Source organism: Nicotiana sylvestris, chromosome 12 (assembly GCF_000393655.2).
Source record: "Nicotiana sylvestris chromosome 12, ASM39365v2, whole genome shotgun sequence".
NCBI classification, from domain to species: domain Eukaryota; kingdom Viridiplantae; phylum Streptophyta; class Magnoliopsida; order Solanales; family Solanaceae; genus Nicotiana; species Nicotiana sylvestris.
Window position 1 is genome coordinate 130,436,929 of NC_091068.1, and position 18,833 is coordinate 130,455,761.

Sequence of the window (18,833 nt, forward strand, 5' to 3'; positions counted from 1 at the left end):
TGATCAAAAATATTTCATTAAGTAGTTTGATACACACGTAAAACATAACTGTATCTCCTGAAATGCTATATCTATGCTGATACTAGTCTCCAGCACAAGCAACAAGCTGTCTCAAGTACAATCCACAGACAACAAACATAGACCACTTTATTTATGTATTACTAATGCAGAATCCTTCAAGTCCATGACATGAACAGAGCACCAGTTATTCGTAATTTAACAACGTTGATGGATCAAGCATTTTTCAATTTTACGCCTGCAATAAACAGATGGTGAAGAATTAGCATAGAATATTGACACTAAGCAATTAAAATACCAAGTTCTTTACATATGAGTAACTACCAAAAAGCGGCTCTTATATAAGTCGACTACTTTCTGGGGATCAACTTTTGTCTGCTTGTAACCATCAAGCTTGTCCACTTCCTGCAGGGCAATCACATAGCACAACCTATCAATCATTTATTGAATCAACTATGCCTCAATCCCCTAAACTAGTTAGGCGACCATAGAGCAGAATTGCATATGAGGAGGACAAGTCAACAGTAGAACCACTATCAGATTTAACTTCAAAACCTCACAATTCTATCTACTTAGTGAAGCAATAAAAATTTTGAACTTCTAGCTGTAAGAGAATAATCCACCAATCCCACCGCTCATAAACACCCGTCTTGGTTTTTCTCCTCTTCTTAGTTTCTATATGTTTTTAACAGTGTATATCCTGAACACTAGAAGTAGACCAGCTTTGGGGCAGCCACATAACTTCATTAACACAATTTTCAGGCAAGTTAGTTCAGAATAATCATACCTCGATCCATTTTGCTAGTTTTGGCCTCCCAGATGTGATATCATACTTAAACACCTCTTGCAAGAAGATTTGGAACCTTTCAACAAAGGGAGCATATGCTATGTCGACCTAATGCACCACAGTTTCAAATTTAGTATGATGAAATTTCAATATCCAGAAACATACATCTAGGATGTTCTAAGCGGTAATAGCTTTGCATATTATAGTAAAGCTACCATCTTACACTGTATATCATTGAGAGGGAAATACCTCAACAAAGTATATATATAGATTTAACTGACCTGACTGAACTGACCAAGGAAGAAAGGTCCATCGTCAAATTTGTCGAGAGCTGTTTCTAAGTAGTCAAATTGAGGTCCTGGTGCAAGTATGAACTATTGTTAACTTCTCATGAGGGAAATTACAAAATAGTATATAATAAATTTCAAAAGGCAAATCTTAAGAAATCTTACCAGCCTGCTTCTCAACATCTCCTTTAAACGAAGTATATACTTCTTTCAGGAATGTATCACTGTAAGCTATCAACTCTTCAGCATACTTCTGTTTTTCAGGGTCCTAAACCAATTTACAAGTATCAAATTTAAAAGTTCTGCTTCTTCTTTTTCACTCATTTGGTTCCATGTCAGGAGGAGAGGAGGGTTGGAAAATAAGAATAAGTCAGTTTAGGCCAAGAATGAATTTTGCAGCTTACATCAGGTAGAAGAGATGGCCCCTCAAAGTTGCTGTCGACATATTTAATCAGATCGAGACTCTCTCCAATCACTTTGTTGTCGTGTTCCAGAGAGGGCACCTATTGAAGAACAGAAAAAAAAAAAAAAATCAGAAGCAAAGGCCCCTCATTCATGTATTAGAAACCATTAATTTGAAGGGATAAAAGTTATTTTCTAGTAGAGATTTCTCGCATTTATAATTGGCGTATATCACACAGTAGGCAATTCCACTTACATTTTTCCATAAGGCTCAACACTTTGATATAACATTGCAGCTAGCAAGAAGTTAAGCTCTGTAGAAATAATGAACTTTGTGCTTTAAGGGGTCGTTTGGTAGGATGTATTAGGGAAAATAATACATGTATTAGCTTTGGTATTATTAATCCCTTGTTTGGTAGCGTTTTTCAACCTATGTATAACTAATACTTATATTAGTATACACCTTACTCAGTACTATTCTATACATAGCAAACTATGACATTAGCAATACCATGGTTTTTAATACATGGATAAACATGTATAAAGACAGAACAGGTTTTAATACACCAAATCAAACGGTCGATAAGAAATAATCTCAGCATAACTAATCCTCGCCTAACTAATCTCAACATTTTTATTACACCCTATTCAGTATTATTTTTATACACCCTACCAAACGATCGTTGCATCAAGAGAATTTACCTTATTTTGCGGGTAAACTTTTTCCTTGTACCAAGCAGGCCTGTTCTGAAGATCAATTGGAACTAATTCGATCTTATCTTGCAAACCCTGCAATTGTCAAAAACTTCAAAGTTTATTTACTTCCATTCACTTGTTAATCATACATTCATTTAGATAAATTCAAGATTCTAAGTAATACAGGCATTGTCACAACTAAAAAAGAAAATAAGAGTAATTACCAAGCTAATTAACAACTTTAAAATATTAATACGGATATGAGTTTTGCAGTAAACGAACCTTGACATTTCTGGTAATCCATACACGCTGAGCAAAAGGGCACTGGTAATTGATATACAACCTTCAAAAATAAAAGAAAAAAAGAACCCCACTTCATAATCTATCAAAAAAGAGGCATCCCGTACACAAAGCATCCCACATTCACGCTGGGTCGGGGAAGAGCCGGATCCCTAAGGATGTGATATAAAAAGCATACCCTAGGGATGTGATATACACACTGGCTACTCCCACGGTTCGAACCCGTTATCTATAGATCACACGAGATAACTTTACAATTTACGACCTATCAAATAAAACAAATAACCAAGAAAAAGAAACAGAGATAGTCAGAAAAAGGGTGACCTGGTAGTTCCGTCAAACAGAGTCGGGGGTTCAGAAGTAGAATCAAGAGATGGAGGAAGAACTTCTTGTACACTTCTGTAGAAACCAAATGAACCCCATCAAAAACCAGCAAAAAGGGGAAGTGCAAAATTGATTTTATTTCAATATGTAGACATACAACTATCTGTATTATAAAAGAATATTAAAAGAGGATGCTAAACTTACGAAGTAGCCATATATAGTTGCTGGTTTTACTGCTGTAGCTGTGAAAGATAGAAATGTGGGGGTGAAATTTGATGATCAATGAGAAGGGAAAATGGAGGTTTTATAGCATGATCAAGGTATGGTGTGAGCAGAGCAGTGACGAAATAATTATTGAAAAGGAATAACTTTAGGGGAATGTTATAAATGATTGTATTAAAAGTTTAAAACTGGCAGAATAGTTCGGGACCCTCAACTTTGACAACTTTTGTTTAGCACTAATTATCCAAACTTTCCCCGATTCCCGCTACCCGCTCTATATCTATTTATTCTAAATATTTTAATGTATTCATTAAATCAAATTTAGTTTATTAGTATTAGTACATCATTGAATATACAATTCCAAAAATTCTTTCACATCCGATTCTTTCTGTTTTTTTTTTCAAACAAAAAGTTAAAATACGAAAAAAAAATCAGAATGAAAAGCGTCCATTGTCTAATGGATAGGCAAAGCAGTCTCATTCATAGATCCGCTATCATCTGCAGTCATGTACCATTCCACTTTTTCCTATTTAGGGTATTATCGCACCAGAATTTATTTATAACTGCTAGCCCAATAAAACGTATAAATTTTATATAATTTTTGTATATAACATACAAAATGTATACATATAGAAAAAATATACAAATTTTATTAATTTTTCGGCTATTATTTTTACAGCGGCTATACAATAATTTTTCCTTCCTATTTCTTGGTCAATTCGATTTTTCTTTGATATAAAATTATGTTAGAAAACCTCAAAGATTAAAATATATCTAATTTTTTTCAAATTTGTTTGGAGTAATACCTTATTACCCCCTAAATTTATCACCGATTATTAGCTTCGTGGGCCAAGCCAGCCCAATTGCTGTTCTAGATGATCATGGAATTATGTACACTTTGTGCCCATGTCAACCGATAGCTAAAATGGAGTGAGAGTTTTGATGCTTTCATTCTTAACCAATAATCATCAACAACATAACCGAATCTAGGCAATATATGTATATGTACTAGAGCGAAATAGGCAAAATACCTTATCACCCCTAAACTTATCACGTATTATTAGTTTCAGCCTTAAACTATTCGTGGTCTTAATTATTCCTTCAACTAGGTCTTTTGAGAGCCATTACCCCCCTGGACGCTGAAGTGGCAAATTTTGTGGGTGCACTCGCCTGCCACGTGAATTTTTCTGTATATGTGACATTTTTTTTGAAAAACAAAATATATTTTTACCTTTTTAAGTATGTTACCTTTTTATATAATTTTTTTCGAATGCAATTTATAATAAAACTTGGATAGAACTACATTATTTAGGCTAAATTTTTTTCTTTGACTAAAAATAATAAAGTTTTAGTAAATCTTTTTTTGAATTTGACCTGAAAATAAAGATTTATACAATTGAAATAAATAGTCAAGGCATCTAAACAGTTATAAAAATACATAGTTTGAAATTAATTATTTTGGCTATAAATTTTTATATAGCTCTAAATTATGGTGCTCTAAAAATATACTTTTTACATATTTTACCTGAAAAAGTAAAAATACACAGTTGAAATAAATGGTCATTGCATCAAAAGAATAAATAAAAAGAGTGAACAATTGCAAGAAATAACTTATTATTTCTAACATACTTATTGCAGAAATGCAGGGCAAGGCTGCGTACGATAGACCTTTGTGGTCCGGCCCTTCCTCGGACCGTGCGCATAGCGGGAGTTTAGTGCACCAGGCTGTCTTTTTTTTAGTGATCTAAAAATGTATCCATAGAGTAATTTATTTTTGGCAATTGTACACTCTTTTTATTTCTTCTTTTGATACAATGATTATTTATTTTAACTATGTATTTTTTCTTTTTTCAGGTAAAATCTCTAAAAAAAATAAATATATTTTTAGAGCACCATAATTTAGAGCTATATAAAAAATTATAGGCAAAATAATTAATTTCAGACTATGCATTTTTATAACTTTTTAGATGAATTGACTATTTATTTCAATTATATAAATCTTTATTTTCAAGTCAAATTCAAAAAAAGATTAACTAAAACTTTATTATTTTTAGCCAAAGAAAAGAATTTAGCCTAAATAATATAGTTCTATCCGAGTTTTATTATAAGTTGTATTCAAAAAAAATTATCTAAAAAAGTAACATACTTAAAAGGTAAAAATATATTTTATTTTTTTAAAAAATACCACATATACAAAAAAATCCACGTGGCAGGCGAGTGTACCCACACAATTTGCCACATCAGCTTCAAAAAAATCCATAGCTCTCAAAAGGCCTAGTTGAGGGTGGTAATTAAGACCACGAATAGTTTAAGGCTATAACTAATAATTCGTGATAAGTTTAGAGGGTGGTAAGGTGTTTTGCCTATTTCTTATTATGCTCTAGTACATATACATATATTGCCTAGATTCGGTTATGTTGTTGATGATTATTGGTTAAGAATGAAAGCATCAAAATTCTCACTCCATTTTAGCTATCGGTTAACATGGACACAAGTGTTTATAATTCCATGATCATCTAGAACCGCAATTGGGCTGGCTTGGCCCACAAAACTCACCAACCCGACCCGCGAAATCTGAGTCCCAAACAGGCGCACATGTAGAAATCGAGCCTGGCTGGTCCCGGGATTCTTGCCCCATGGATTTGGTGGAAAATCAGAAATAGTCTGATTTACAATTGCTAATTGAAAATTAGTACAGTTTCAAAAGTAAACAAAATTTAAACACTTTTTCACGCAAAAATAAAATATGAACCAAAACACCATTAAAAATTTGGAAAAAATTCCAGCATAATGTGCTGGAATTTCATAGTATGTTGGGTTCCAATATAATATGTTGGAAGCTTATATGCAGGAGCTTCATTGTCCAACTTATTATGCTGGAACTTTCCGTGTTTCAGCTAGGATATTTTTGTCCAGATTTTATCTCCGCATAAATTGGTGACTATTTTTCAATAACTTTACAAACGTTGGATGTTTTTCAATTACCAATCCGAAAACTAGCTAGCCCATGCTATTTTGCCAAGGGTCCAGCCTGACCCAAAAGAGTAAAAGAGTATCTTTTTCAAACAAATAATAAAAGAAAAACGATTGGATTTTGTAACCATTAATCAACGATCGTATTGATTTTTACCTAATTATACTATAATAGAAACCTATTTATCATATTTATTTAGATTACTTATTAATTACTTTGTATATCTATATTTACTAGTTATATACAAAACCATAAAAAAAAGAAATTCAAGATCCGTTAAATCTAGCCTATCAGTTACATGATACCCTAACCACCATTTCCAATAATCCCATGTATATTTAAGATTCTTTCCTTTTCCAAAGGATTACAAAAACAACTTCTCTCTTTCTTAACAATACCCAAAATTGTTCTTACCCACACTAAGAATACTGTTATCCCCCCAAAATTGCAGATTCTTTTCCTCTTCCAATGCTTTTTGAAATTCGGTTTCTCTCTTTCTTACTAATCACCAAAAATCTATATTTCTTATTGATACAATGGAGACGAAATTCAGAATATTACTCTAGAATCAAATTGTGGGTAAATTTTGAATCTTATTTTCTTTCTTTCTAAAATCTTTATTTTATTTGACTTGTATATGATAATCAATACCTAAAAAATACTCGATACAATACTAACACGATTATATTAAATTTTTAGTATAGAGTTGTGATGGAAAGTTGAAGAAGATGAAGATCATAATTGTATCATAATTTTTCAGAAATGTATCCCGATTATATTATAATTGTATATGTATCATAATTGTTGTATGATTTGTATTACAAAAGTATGATAATTATATATTTATTGCACATTGTTGCGAGCAGTTGTGAGTTCGTGATGAATTTCACAGTTTGTATCACAAATATGATAACTGTATATTAATTTATTGATATTGTATCAGGTATTATTTTGGATATTAATGTACCATATACAAATTAGATATAACTGTAATACAAGTATGATACATTTCTGTTTTAGGCATTGATGTATCTGATTACAATTATGATACATCTATCATACAATTATCATATAATTTTTGAATATTTTTTAATAATATAAAGCTATTGGCAATGGTGGGAAGAGAGAAGATGGAGATTCTGGGCCTAGATTAAGAAATTTTGATGTAAAAAAAGTTGAGAGAAGAGGAGAGGGAAAAAAATGAAAGGATGTAATTGAATCCCTTAATTGAATACACTAATAATGGGGTGAGAGCATTTTAAGAAGCAATGTATACATTTTGTAAGAAAAACCTAGATATTTATTAAAAACTGCAAAACATAAAAAATATAGGTACATAAGTTTCTAATATAGTATAACAACGTAAAAATCTTCCTTTTCACTTCCAACTGTCAATTTGACATTTTTTTGCTTGTTGTTTCCTAAATTTTTGTTATTTACAATATCCCATAACACTTAAAAACTATTTTTTAAAAAAAGATAAACATTAACCAACCGAAAAGTAAAAATTATGATAAGTAGTGGCAAAGCCATATGTATTCAAAAGTGTCAATTGACACTCCTTCATCGAAAAATTACATTGTGTAGCTAAGTAAAAATAATTTTTATGTATATATATTATATATTAACTTCCCTTAATTTATTTATGGATTTATATTCGATCCTGTTTAACCCAAAAAAATGGTTTTCAAGGTCAAAACAATCATTTTATATGATGGGCCACAAGCAACCGATTCAATCCGAAAGATATAAAATTTCATTAATACAACGTGATAGAGAAGTGGGAAATAAATTCAATGACATATAATATAATTAAAATACAGCAGAGAAGAAAGAATTCTTATTGAATGATCCTTGATAGGATAATGAGCCGAACAGAGCTTGAAGAGCCGAACTATGGCTAACTTGGGAGCAAGATGCTATGAATTACAATGTATAGAATTGTAGAGAAGAACATTAGGTTCCCCTGATGGTGGTAAAGGTATGTCTATTTATAGGGCTAAATCTAAGTAACTAGTCTCCTTGAATTTTGGGTCCATTATGAGCATTTACACAATCCATCCATTACTTTTGGAAGACTTATAACAGCTGTGTAAATGCTGAAATTCTGTAACGGATGAGTTAATTCCATAACTCATGAATTAATTCCATAACTAATGAGTTAATTCCGTAATTAATGAGTCAATCTCGTGCCTGTTGAATCAATTCTGTGCCTGTTGAGTCAATCCGTGCCTGTTGAGTCAATCTCGTGCCTGTTGAGTCAATCTCGTAATTGATTACCTTGTTCTGACCGTTACAATCATTTATTGAATTTATTAATAATTGATTTGTAACTGATGGTGTAATGATGGTAAATCCCATAAAATCTGGGATTAATTTATTCCTTCCTCATTTATAATTATGAGATATTCTCTCGTGCTTGATCTGGGCTATTTCATGATGATCAGTTCCGGGGCTAATAGGCATGGTATGAGTATGTTCGGTCCCGGGGGTGTTTCACATATCATCTTTACATGTCATTCTTCACTTTTCTTCACACTTTACTGACACATGTCTTCATTTAATAGACCCACATGGCGAGTCTAATTTTTACTAATATAGATAGTGCCCCACTTTCCGGTTACTCACTATGATGTGACCGGAAAGTGGAAGATTTTATCCTTTTCATCCTTGCCTCTGCCTCATTAAAAACCTTGCCAGAAAAACCCAATAGGGACAAAAACCGAGCGAAGGAAAAAAGAGTGCAGAACTTAGATATTCAGATGATAACTCTGTCGCTTATGTTCCTTTCGTCAATAATCGGTTGGTTTACCCCTGTCTTGTTTCGGGGGTTGAAGACAAATCTTTGCCTTATGTTTGCAAAGTTTGATATATGTATTTCGACTTTATTTTCTGCCTATTTTAATGTTTGGGTTTTTGTTTCACCCTTTAACTTTACATTAAAAATGCTTCAATGGTCCGTGACTTTTTTGAATAAGCACGAATTATAAAAGAGGGCCCTTTTATGAACGACACTTAATGAAGAAGACGTCTCAACTTCATAATGGTGTAAATATACAAAAGAGAGATAGGAATTTTCACATGTTTTTCTTTAACAATGTTTTGAAGAAAGTTTTTACATTTAATTTTCATAGCATTTCACATGTGTTTGTGTATCGTCTATAACTCGTTTTGCAACTGTTTTTTCTTTTAACAGATTCGATATAAGCTTGCACTCGTAACTGTTTTTCTTTTGCAACAGTTTTTTTTTTGAATTAGTACAAGGAGATAACTATTTTTGTTTACAATTGTTTTAAATATAAGGGTATGAATTTTTACCCATAACTATTTTTATTGATAACAGTTTTCAAATGAATACAAGGGTAATGTTTTTTCATCCGTAACTGTTTTCAGTTACAACAGTTTTTGAGTAAGTACAAAGATGTGTATTTTTACCCATAACTAATATTCTGCCTTTAACCTTTTTTGAAACATTCATTTATATTTACGGATATGTTTTCAAAGGTTTTCGAGTCAGGCTTGTGTTTTTGGCTTGTGACTTTGCCTTCTATATATATAGTCCCCAAGTGTTAGAGCTTTGAAGTATGAAATCTCGAGCATTTGATTATTCCTTTCATGTGGTCCATTTCCTGAAAAGGAAAAACATACGGGACTCGGAGGTATATATTTAGATGATGACGGCTTAATCCTCCTTTTTTTACCAAAAAGGTTGTAACCTAGACCGGAATTAATACAGTGTTCCTCGTGTCTTTCGGGTCTAATATCATCATTTGGTATTTTAGAGATTTTATTCGAGTACTAATTTTTCTTGGCACTTTAGAAAATTATTTGAGTGCTTATACTTAGTCTTTTAGACTTAAAATATATATTTGGATGCATCGTTACATGTGCGGCGTCTTAATGTTGCACCTTTGGGTGTCTAACTTTTATGTAAAAGGGGGCTCTTTTATATACTTTAAACGCTATGACGAGGACGTCTCCTTTTATTCAGGCGTAAAATAGGATCGATTGATCCGAGTAGACTTTTAGTCTGAGGGAATATTAATCCCGGTAGGATTTACAAGAGTATTGACCCCATTAACATTTATGGGAGTATTGACCCCTGTAAGACATTGAGTTTGAGGGAGTATTGATCCCAAATAAATATATATCTTAGTAGATTTGTCCTGAAGAGACATTTAATCTAATTAGATTTTGAATCTAAATTGGAGTATATGAACATACTTCCAAGTAGAGAGGGACACATGTCCGAAATAACATTTGAGATTTACGGGATAATCGATCTGAGTCATAATACAATTAGCCATTAAGAAAGGCTTAGATATTTAGCTTGAATGGTCATTGTTGGACCGAATATAAATCGTGTGTTTGTTCAAAGTGAACTTTATGCTGGTGGCTTATTTGCATACATTTATCTTGACTTAGATGTAACACTCTCGTTTTTTATCGTGGGATTCTTGACTCTGACATGGAGTTATTGATCCTTTTTGTGTACGTGTAGTATATGTATTTTTGAAGAACTCATTCAACACTGTTTGAAGTGTTTATGCTTGATATGAGTAATACAACTAACTGAGTTGAGCTGGTAAATAATGTCAGGTCAAATTGACTAATCTTCAAGTGTGAGTAATCTCCCTAGTGTTTGAGTTTTGAGGTATGAGAACTCTAATACTGGAATCATAATTTGAACAGTTCGCGGTCTAATAGTCCCCAGTAGGATAGTTATTTTCGATATTGATGGACTTTCAAATGGTCCAGTTCCAACATAGGGACGGTACCGAAGCTCTTTTTATCAAATATTTTGTACTCTGGCCGGGAACTACGGAGGTTCCAAAATGTTGTCGAGGGTCATGACATATCATGATTTGAGCTATTCATACTGACTTTGATGAGTTTTTGATTTGAAGTCTTATTACTAGAGTAATTTTCACTAATTTCTTTATAAATTTCTCGCATCATATATTTTGTTTGTTTGGTCCATGTGGTTTTAGCTTTTGGAGCCTTGAATATTCTCAAATATAATTCTCCTCCAACAAGGCAGGTAGTACGGGATGAGACGCACTCAGAGTTATCGAGAGCATGCTTATCTTTGGGTAAAGTCCCATTCTAAATAAGAGATGGCTCGATCCTGAGGTTGTTTGATACAGAAATGATATTTCTCAATAAGTGCCCGGGGTTACTTTCTAAGTCAGTGATATCAGCAGTAGATCTGAGACTAACACATCCGGCTCGATTTTCTTGGGCTGCATAGTTTCTTGGATTTGATCAATCGTTAAATCAATATTTTTGCTCTGAGTCCCCAAGCTAATTTAAGCCCTGTAGCATATGCTTCATACTCGGCTTTGTTGTTAGTAATAAAATAACTTTTATGAATTATCTAACTACTTTCCCTGATAGGCATTAAGCATTGCCCCTAACTCGGGAGGTTTAGTACTTGTGGACCTAATTGTGTAGAAGGTCGAGATCCCGAGAATTATCCCAGAAATAACATGTTTGGGTAATATGTTCGAGCTAAAATTAATCATGAAATCTACGAAATTTGTGATTTTATAGTCGTACGTTGCTGATAAACAATATCATATTCACTTAGTTCGACTACTCATTTAGTTAGCCTTCCTGACAGTTCATGTTTATGCAAAATATTGCGTAATGAAAATATAGTGACTACGAGAATTGAATAACATTGAAAATAAGGCCTTAGATTTAGGGAAACTACAATTAATGCCAACTTATCAAAATGTAGATATGTAGTTTCCGTATCTAAGATCATTTTATAATAGATAGGAGAATGTGTACATTTATCTTCTTGAATTAAAATTGCATTTACCGAGACATCCGAGACAATTTGGTGTACCAACAATCATCTTTCTCCTCAGAATTTTGAAAGTAATGATGCATTGTTGTTAGATAGCACGTTCGAATGATTCGACTTTTCGGACTAAACCGATCTCTCGAAGTCTATAATTTTATCTTTTATTATTTGACTCTAGTTTCTTCTTTTTCTTGGCTGGATTATACCGCGGGTCAATATTGAGCATATAAACCTTTTCCTCCGGTAGTACACCTACTATGTTAGCATGGAGGCAAGCAAAGCAATTTTTGTTAGCATGCAAAAGTTTAATCACCTTACCTTTAAAATCAGTTGTCACACCTCCTTTTTCCGCCCCCGAGAGGGTACAAGGAGTTTTTTCCAATTAAAGGACAATCGAAAGGGGATTTATTTGTTTATTTCAGAGTCGCCACTTGGAGATTTAGGGTGTCCCAAGTCACCAATTTTAATCCCGAATCGAGGAAAAGAATGACTCCATATTACAGTCTGCGTACCAGAAATCCGGATAAGAAATTCTGTTAACCCGGGAGAAGGTGTTAGGCATTCCCGAGTTCCGTGGTTCTAGCACGGTCGCTCAACTGTTATATTCGGCTTGATTATTTGATTTTATACAAATATGAACTTATGTGCAAATTTTAACTTTTTTTACCGCTTTCATAATTATTATTATTATTTTTTTACAAGGAACTGCAACGTTGTGAAAATGTATCTCGAACCGCGTTACAATCAATGTACCCGTGGTCGTCGACACACTTTGACTCCGTTGAGATTTGGATTTGGGTCACATCAATGTGCACCCGAGTTTAAGAAAATTAAATTATTAAAGGCGCGCCTAAAGCGACTAGCGTATCATCTACTTTGGGTAGGGCCGTGGAATTTTGCTAAACGGTCCATCCCGAAGTCTAAGCAATTTAAAGCAAGTATTTACTGAGCGCCCCGCAATTTTGTATTTTTATTTGGCGAGGCTCATCTCATTCTTATTTTTAAGGATAAACCTATAGTGACTACATTTCTTCTATTAAGTTTGTCTCTAAAAATAAAAGAAAATTTCTCAAAAAAAAACATAACTTATTAGTTATTATTTTACGGCTAATGTGAATGGAAAATTGCGATCGAGTTTGTACAAAGAAAAATTAATTTCATTCTATATTCTATTATTCAATAATACTGGAACATGAGATTGACACACCATAATATCAAAACAAATTAACTAGTATTTGATTAATTTAAACTAACATTATTAGATGAAGAAGTTATACATATGCAACCCCATTACTCATTAATTAGTCAACTACATTTTTATACAAAGAAAGAAAAAATTCTATTCAAACACGAATCTAAACAGGAGGAATTCAACAGGAACAAAGCCTGATTAATATTTCATTTCTCTTCAAGCCGAGAGTATACAAGTGTGTACCTGGAAATGGCAGTACAAGAACAAAAGAAGGAGGAGTCAGCATCAGTAATAACACAGCAACAGCAGATTCAGCAACAAAATCCCACAGCAAATAACATCAACAAAACCCAGCAATAATCAGTGTAACAATGGTCAGAACCAAACTGAAAAACCTCGGAAAGCCTGACTGAAAAATTCAATAGCACTAAACGCAATCCACAGAAAGCAGTAACAAAGTTCTGATTTCAGTAGTAAAGAAAAGGACCTCACTTTCAATTTTTAGCTCTCAAAGACTGACTTTTAATTCTGAAAAATTAGCTTATTTCTCACTTTGAAGTTCTAAAATTTTTTCTTCTCTCAAAATTCCAGTCTCAATCCTTTTTTTTCCCAGTCCCCTTCTCTATATCAACTCCCCTATTTATAGGCTAGAACTAAACATTATTTATTCAAAATTTTTCACTTTCAGCCTGTATATTCCCTCTCATGTGCATTTATACACTTTTATCATTAATCTCATGCTTATTTTCTGATTTTCCACCCTTAAAGATACCAGACAGGGTGTATTCTGCACTAATAATTCCCTTTTCATTAAATAATTCATTAATTATACAGTGAATATTAACTGGCAGGCTACTAACACTAATCATTTTAAATCTTTTAACACCCAAAAATATCCCTGAAAAATCCCCTATTATTATTGTCTTGCCCTCACTCTTAGCAATATGTATTTAAACCTCTCTGATTTACAGCCACACCAAATCACTACACAGCTACAACCAATCCTTAAGTCAAATTCACACAAAAGATTCAAGCATCAAAACAGACCAACAAAGTGATTCATGCTGCATTCGTCCAAACAAAGCAGTCACAAACTAACTATTCGACGAAGTTATTCAAATCGAATGTAGCTTATAACTCAAACAAACAGAAGAAAAACCTTGACCAAATAAAAAGGTCTTGAAGAAGAAGGAGAATTAATGAACAAAACAAGATTACAAAAATAACACTTTAAACAAAGAATCAATAATCCGAAAAATAGAATGAACCAAACAAGATTACAAACAACACTTAAAACCAAAAACCATAACAGAAAATAAATCAAATGAACTAAATAATCTTGAAAGAAAAATCTGACACTTGAACGAACCCAAGTCGAACTCGGAGTTGAACATATTGGAGGTCGAACGGACTGTTTGGTTCACTGCTGTGCGCGAGGAAGCGACGGGGAGGCTGGTTATGGTCGTTTTGACATGAAAGAGGAGGACACCATGGGCTATGGCGTGAGGGTTTTCTTCAGTTTTCTTCTTCTTCAAAATGAAGAAAATGAACAGTAGCTTTTTTTTTTCTTTCTCCTCTCAATTTTTCACGTTTTGTCCCCTTTTTTCTTTTCTCAAAATTTTTGCTTTTAAAAATTCTTTCAATCCCTTCCCTTCTCACGTTCTGTCCGCCCCCTTTTCAAACTTTTTCAATCCCTTTTTTTTGCTTTTAAAATTCTTTCCATCCTCCCTTTTGTCTTTTTCCTCCCCCCTTTTCACGTTTTGTCCCCTCCTTTTTCAAAATTTTCAACTTTCTCTTTTCTCTTTCCAAAATTTTGCTTTTTTTTAATTTTTTTCCAAATCCCCCTTTTCAAATCCTCATCCGTGTATTTTGTAGCTTGCAAAGAACATGGACCCCACGTGTGTAGAGGTCCAAGACTTGTGTCCCCCATGCGTGGTGGGATTCCCCGTGTATGGTGTTCCGTCCGTATTCCCCACGCGTGTCCCCCATGTGTAGTGGACTCGGATTATTATGGGCTAGGTCCGAAAATTAGGCCTAAAAACAGGTAGTTTGAACCCAAATATTATTCTTTTGCCCGGACCCGAGAATAAAACCCGATGTTATTCAGTTAATCCTATGCAAGCAAAATAACTACCAAATTAAGACTAACATTTAAAACAAAACTTATTTCTTTCTTCTTTTTTTTTTTAGTATTTTTTCAAGATTAAAATAGCTACAAAGCATAAATAAAACTATTTTGTCATTTTCGTTTTTATATAAAGATAAAATATAAAGTACTATTTTTTTATTATTTTGTATTTTTCAAAATTAAAAGGGCTACAAAAACGTTAATAACTCTTTTTTTTATAATTTTCGAAATTATACAACGATAAAAATATAAAGTACTATTTCTATATGACTACAAAACATTAATAAAACTACATTTTTTTATAATTTTTGAAATTATATAAAGTATAAAAATAATGTACTATTTTTGTATTTTTCAAGTTTGTGAGAAATACATAAACTAAAATTTACCTATATATTTTCTTTTTGTAATTTTTCTTTTGCGACGAAATAAGGTAAAATAGTCAAAATAGCTATATTATACTCAATTCAAATATTAACGTTTTGTAACCCTCTTTTTTTTATATAAGAAAAATTCTAAATTAAGCTATAAACTAAATTAACTCCAAAAATACTAATTAAACTCCTAACAAAAATTATCATACACAATTAAACACCAATTAAAACAAAAATTGCATAATTTGACATTAAATGCTAACAATGCAAAATATTCCTACTTTTGTGAATTTCATTTTTTGTAAAACAAACTTAATTAAATACTAAATGAAAAAATGTGATATATTTTATATTTTTATTAATTAAAACGAATAAACATGCACTCATAAAAATACAAATAATTATACAAAAATACTACAAAATAACAAAAATTGCACACAAAGGAAAATTATTTTATTTTGATTTTTTTTTGGGGAGTAATTCTTTCATAGGAAAAAAATCACGTGCTTACAGCTGCCCCTCTTTGCCTGAAGACACGAAGGGTTTTCGTGCAAAGATAAAGTGAGCGATTTTTGCCCATCCGAGTACTCCGTGTGAAGCATTTTTTTTTTTAAAAATTTAACCGAACCTTTGCTTCAAAGGTTTCCTACATATCCCTAGCTAAAGGGGAATTAGGTTAATGTAGTTCGGGAAGTTTTGGTAGCTGGGACTACCGTGAGACTGCAATGTTACTATTGTTGCATGCTATTACCACTGCTTACCGATCTCTTTGTTACACCGTGCTTAAAAGAAAACAAGAAGCTAGGCTAGACTGCAACTTGTTCTTGTTGCCTTGCTTTCTTGTCGGCTTGTGTTTCCTCCGGTGCTTTTCTTCCGTGAATTTGGGGATGACACTGGCCCTTTGCTTTTCTGAATACCAATTTTCATCATTTTGCTCGGTCCGCTAGGGATATGGCTTCCTTCATTAAGCTTTTCGGCGGTTCCTCTGGGGATACGGCTCTCTTCATCAGATCTGTTATACTGGGTATAATTTAATGTTCACATGCCACTTCTTTCAAGACGCGTCTTTTTTTCCTTTTGACTCATGCGCTTGAAACTTGTGCTGGGACCTCTTGTTGCAACCTTCTGCTTTCCGGTGCTGGGGATTTTTATTGTTTCCTGCTGGGGATTCCTGTTGTAACCTTCTACCTTCCGGTGGGTTACTGATTTCAAGATCTGCAGTATAAGACTCAAAAGTATCCCTCCCGTTATACAGGTGGGTGCCTGAATGCAAAAATATGAAATGTATGCCCGCATTATACTGGTGGGCGACGTAGAACAGAAATGAAAAGACAGGAATGTATTCCCGCATTATACTGGTGGGCGACCTAGAACAGAAATGAAAAGACAGAAAATGTATTCCCGCATTATACTGGTGGGCGACCTAGAACAAAAATGTATTCCCGCATTATACTGGTGGGCGACCTAGAACATGAAATGAAAAGACAGAAATGTATTCCCGCATTATACTGGTGGGCGACCTAGAACAGAAATGTATTCCCGCATTATACTGGTGGGCGACCTAGAACAGAAATGTATTCCCGCATTATACTGGTGGGCGACCTAGAACAGAAATGAAAAGACAGAAATGTATTCCCGCATTATACTGGTGGGCGACCTAGAACAGAAATGTATTCCCGCATTATACTGGTGGGCGACCTAGAACAGAAATGTATTCCCGCATTATACTGGTGGGCGACCTAGAATAGAAATGAAAAGACAGAAATATATTCCCGCATTATACTGGTGGGCGACCTAGAACAAAAATGTATTCCCGCATTATACTGGTGGGCGACCTAGAATAGAAATGTATTCCCGCATTATACTGGTGGGCGACCTAGAATAGAAATGAAAAGACAGAAATGTATTCCCGCATTATACTGGTGGGCGACCTAGAACAGAAATGTATTCCCGTATTATACTGGTGGGTGACCTAGAACAGAAATGTAATCTCGTATTATACTAGTGAGTGACCTAGAATAGAAATGAAAAGGCAGAAATGTATTCCCGCATTATACTGGTGGACGACCTAAAACAGAAATGTATTCCCGCATTATACTGGTGGGTGACCTAGAACAGAAATGTATTCCCGCATTATACTGGTGGGCGACCTAGAACATGAAATGTATTCCCGCATTATACTGGTGGGCGACCTAGAACAGAAATGTATTCCCGCATTATACTGGTGGGCGACCTAGAATAGAAATGTATTTGTTTCCTCGTTCCTCCGAGAAAATTTTGACAACGATAGAAAATTTTCTGCCCCGGTTTTGTTGACCTTTCTGGCATCGCGTCCTTCTGCCATCATCAACCTTTATTTTCCTGCAGCAGACAAAAGGACTTTGTTAGTTTTAATCCTAGTGTTAATTTTCCGGTTTTCTTTTCTTGGTCTGTGCCCCCACCACTGGTTGGGGGAGAAAGTTGCTTGCTGGGGGTGACCTGTCTGATGGGGATGATTTCCCCCTTTTCTGCTTTTCTCTTTACAGAATCAAACTGTGGGAGTCCGCTTCCCTCCCGAAACCACTTCTTTAGGAGTTTTATTTCCTCCCAGAATGGAAAGGCATAGCATTGCATTGCCTGGGGATATCTTGCACCGGATTGATTTCCCTTTCTTGTGGCGTCTGACCACTTCGGATTTGGGTCCGGGATTTATCAACATTCTGCGGGGAAACCTTCTCGGAACTTGGTCCACAAGTTCTTCACCAGTCATTTTCCGCTCTCTTTATGTCACCCTTCTTTCTACACAATTCGTCTTTTGGTTTTGCAGCCGATGCCTTTTGTCTTATTGCCTCGGCTCTTGGCCTATCCTTTCGTATTTTGCTTTTGTACCCCTTCGGCCTCTGGTAGTAAACTTTGAAAAATCTTTTTCAAAACGAATTCTTAGCAAGAAAAATGAAAAAGATAGAAAAGGAGGAAAATCTCTCTGAACCAATACTTGGTGGAAAAAGGAAAAGAGAAGAACTTATCTGGAAGACATGACTGGTCCTTGTGATCATGACATGCACCGTAGATTCCTGACCCAGTCTATTTGTATCAATCAACTTGCCTGATGACCTTACTTGCTGGGGATAAATGGGTGTCCATTTCTTTGCGAACGCGGACCCTTTTGTTGATCTGTCTTGTCGCCTCATAGTGCCCTTCGAGGGGTTTTCACTAATGAGACTCTCTCTTTTCTCTCAGCTCCCGGCGCCTTATGGTGCCTGTGAAGGTTTTCACCGATAAGACTCTCTCGTTTTATATCTCTCATCTTTCGTCGCCTTGTGGTGCCTGCGAAGGTT

General features: G+C 34.2%; 1 protein-coding gene across 2 annotated transcripts; it reads right to left on the reverse strand.

Moving 5' to 3' along the window:
• Positions 1 to 3,161, reverse strand: LOC104215445 (glutathione S-transferase L3-like). 2 transcript variants are annotated; one of them, XM_009765259.2, is made up of 10 exons: positions 3,019 to 3,161; positions 2,815 to 2,889; positions 2,473 to 2,533; positions 2,197 to 2,283; positions 1,497 to 1,595; positions 1,258 to 1,360; positions 1,087 to 1,163; positions 806 to 913; positions 343 to 423; positions 1 to 256 (listed from the first exon to the last, which is right to left on the reverse strand). In XM_009765259.2, the coding sequence occupies exons 1-10, from the start codon at positions 3,027 to 3,029 to the stop codon at positions 251 to 253; spliced, it is 708 nt and encodes a 235-aa protein (XP_009763561.1). In that variant the 5' UTR covers positions 3,030 to 3,161; the 3' UTR covers positions 1 to 250. The 2 variants fall into 2 exon arrangements, with proteins under 2 accessions (XP_009763561.1, XP_009763562.1); XM_009765260.2 differs by having other exon boundaries at positions 2,815 to 2,886; positions 3,019 to 3,108.
• Positions 3,162 to 18,833: the final 15,672 nt, after the last annotated feature.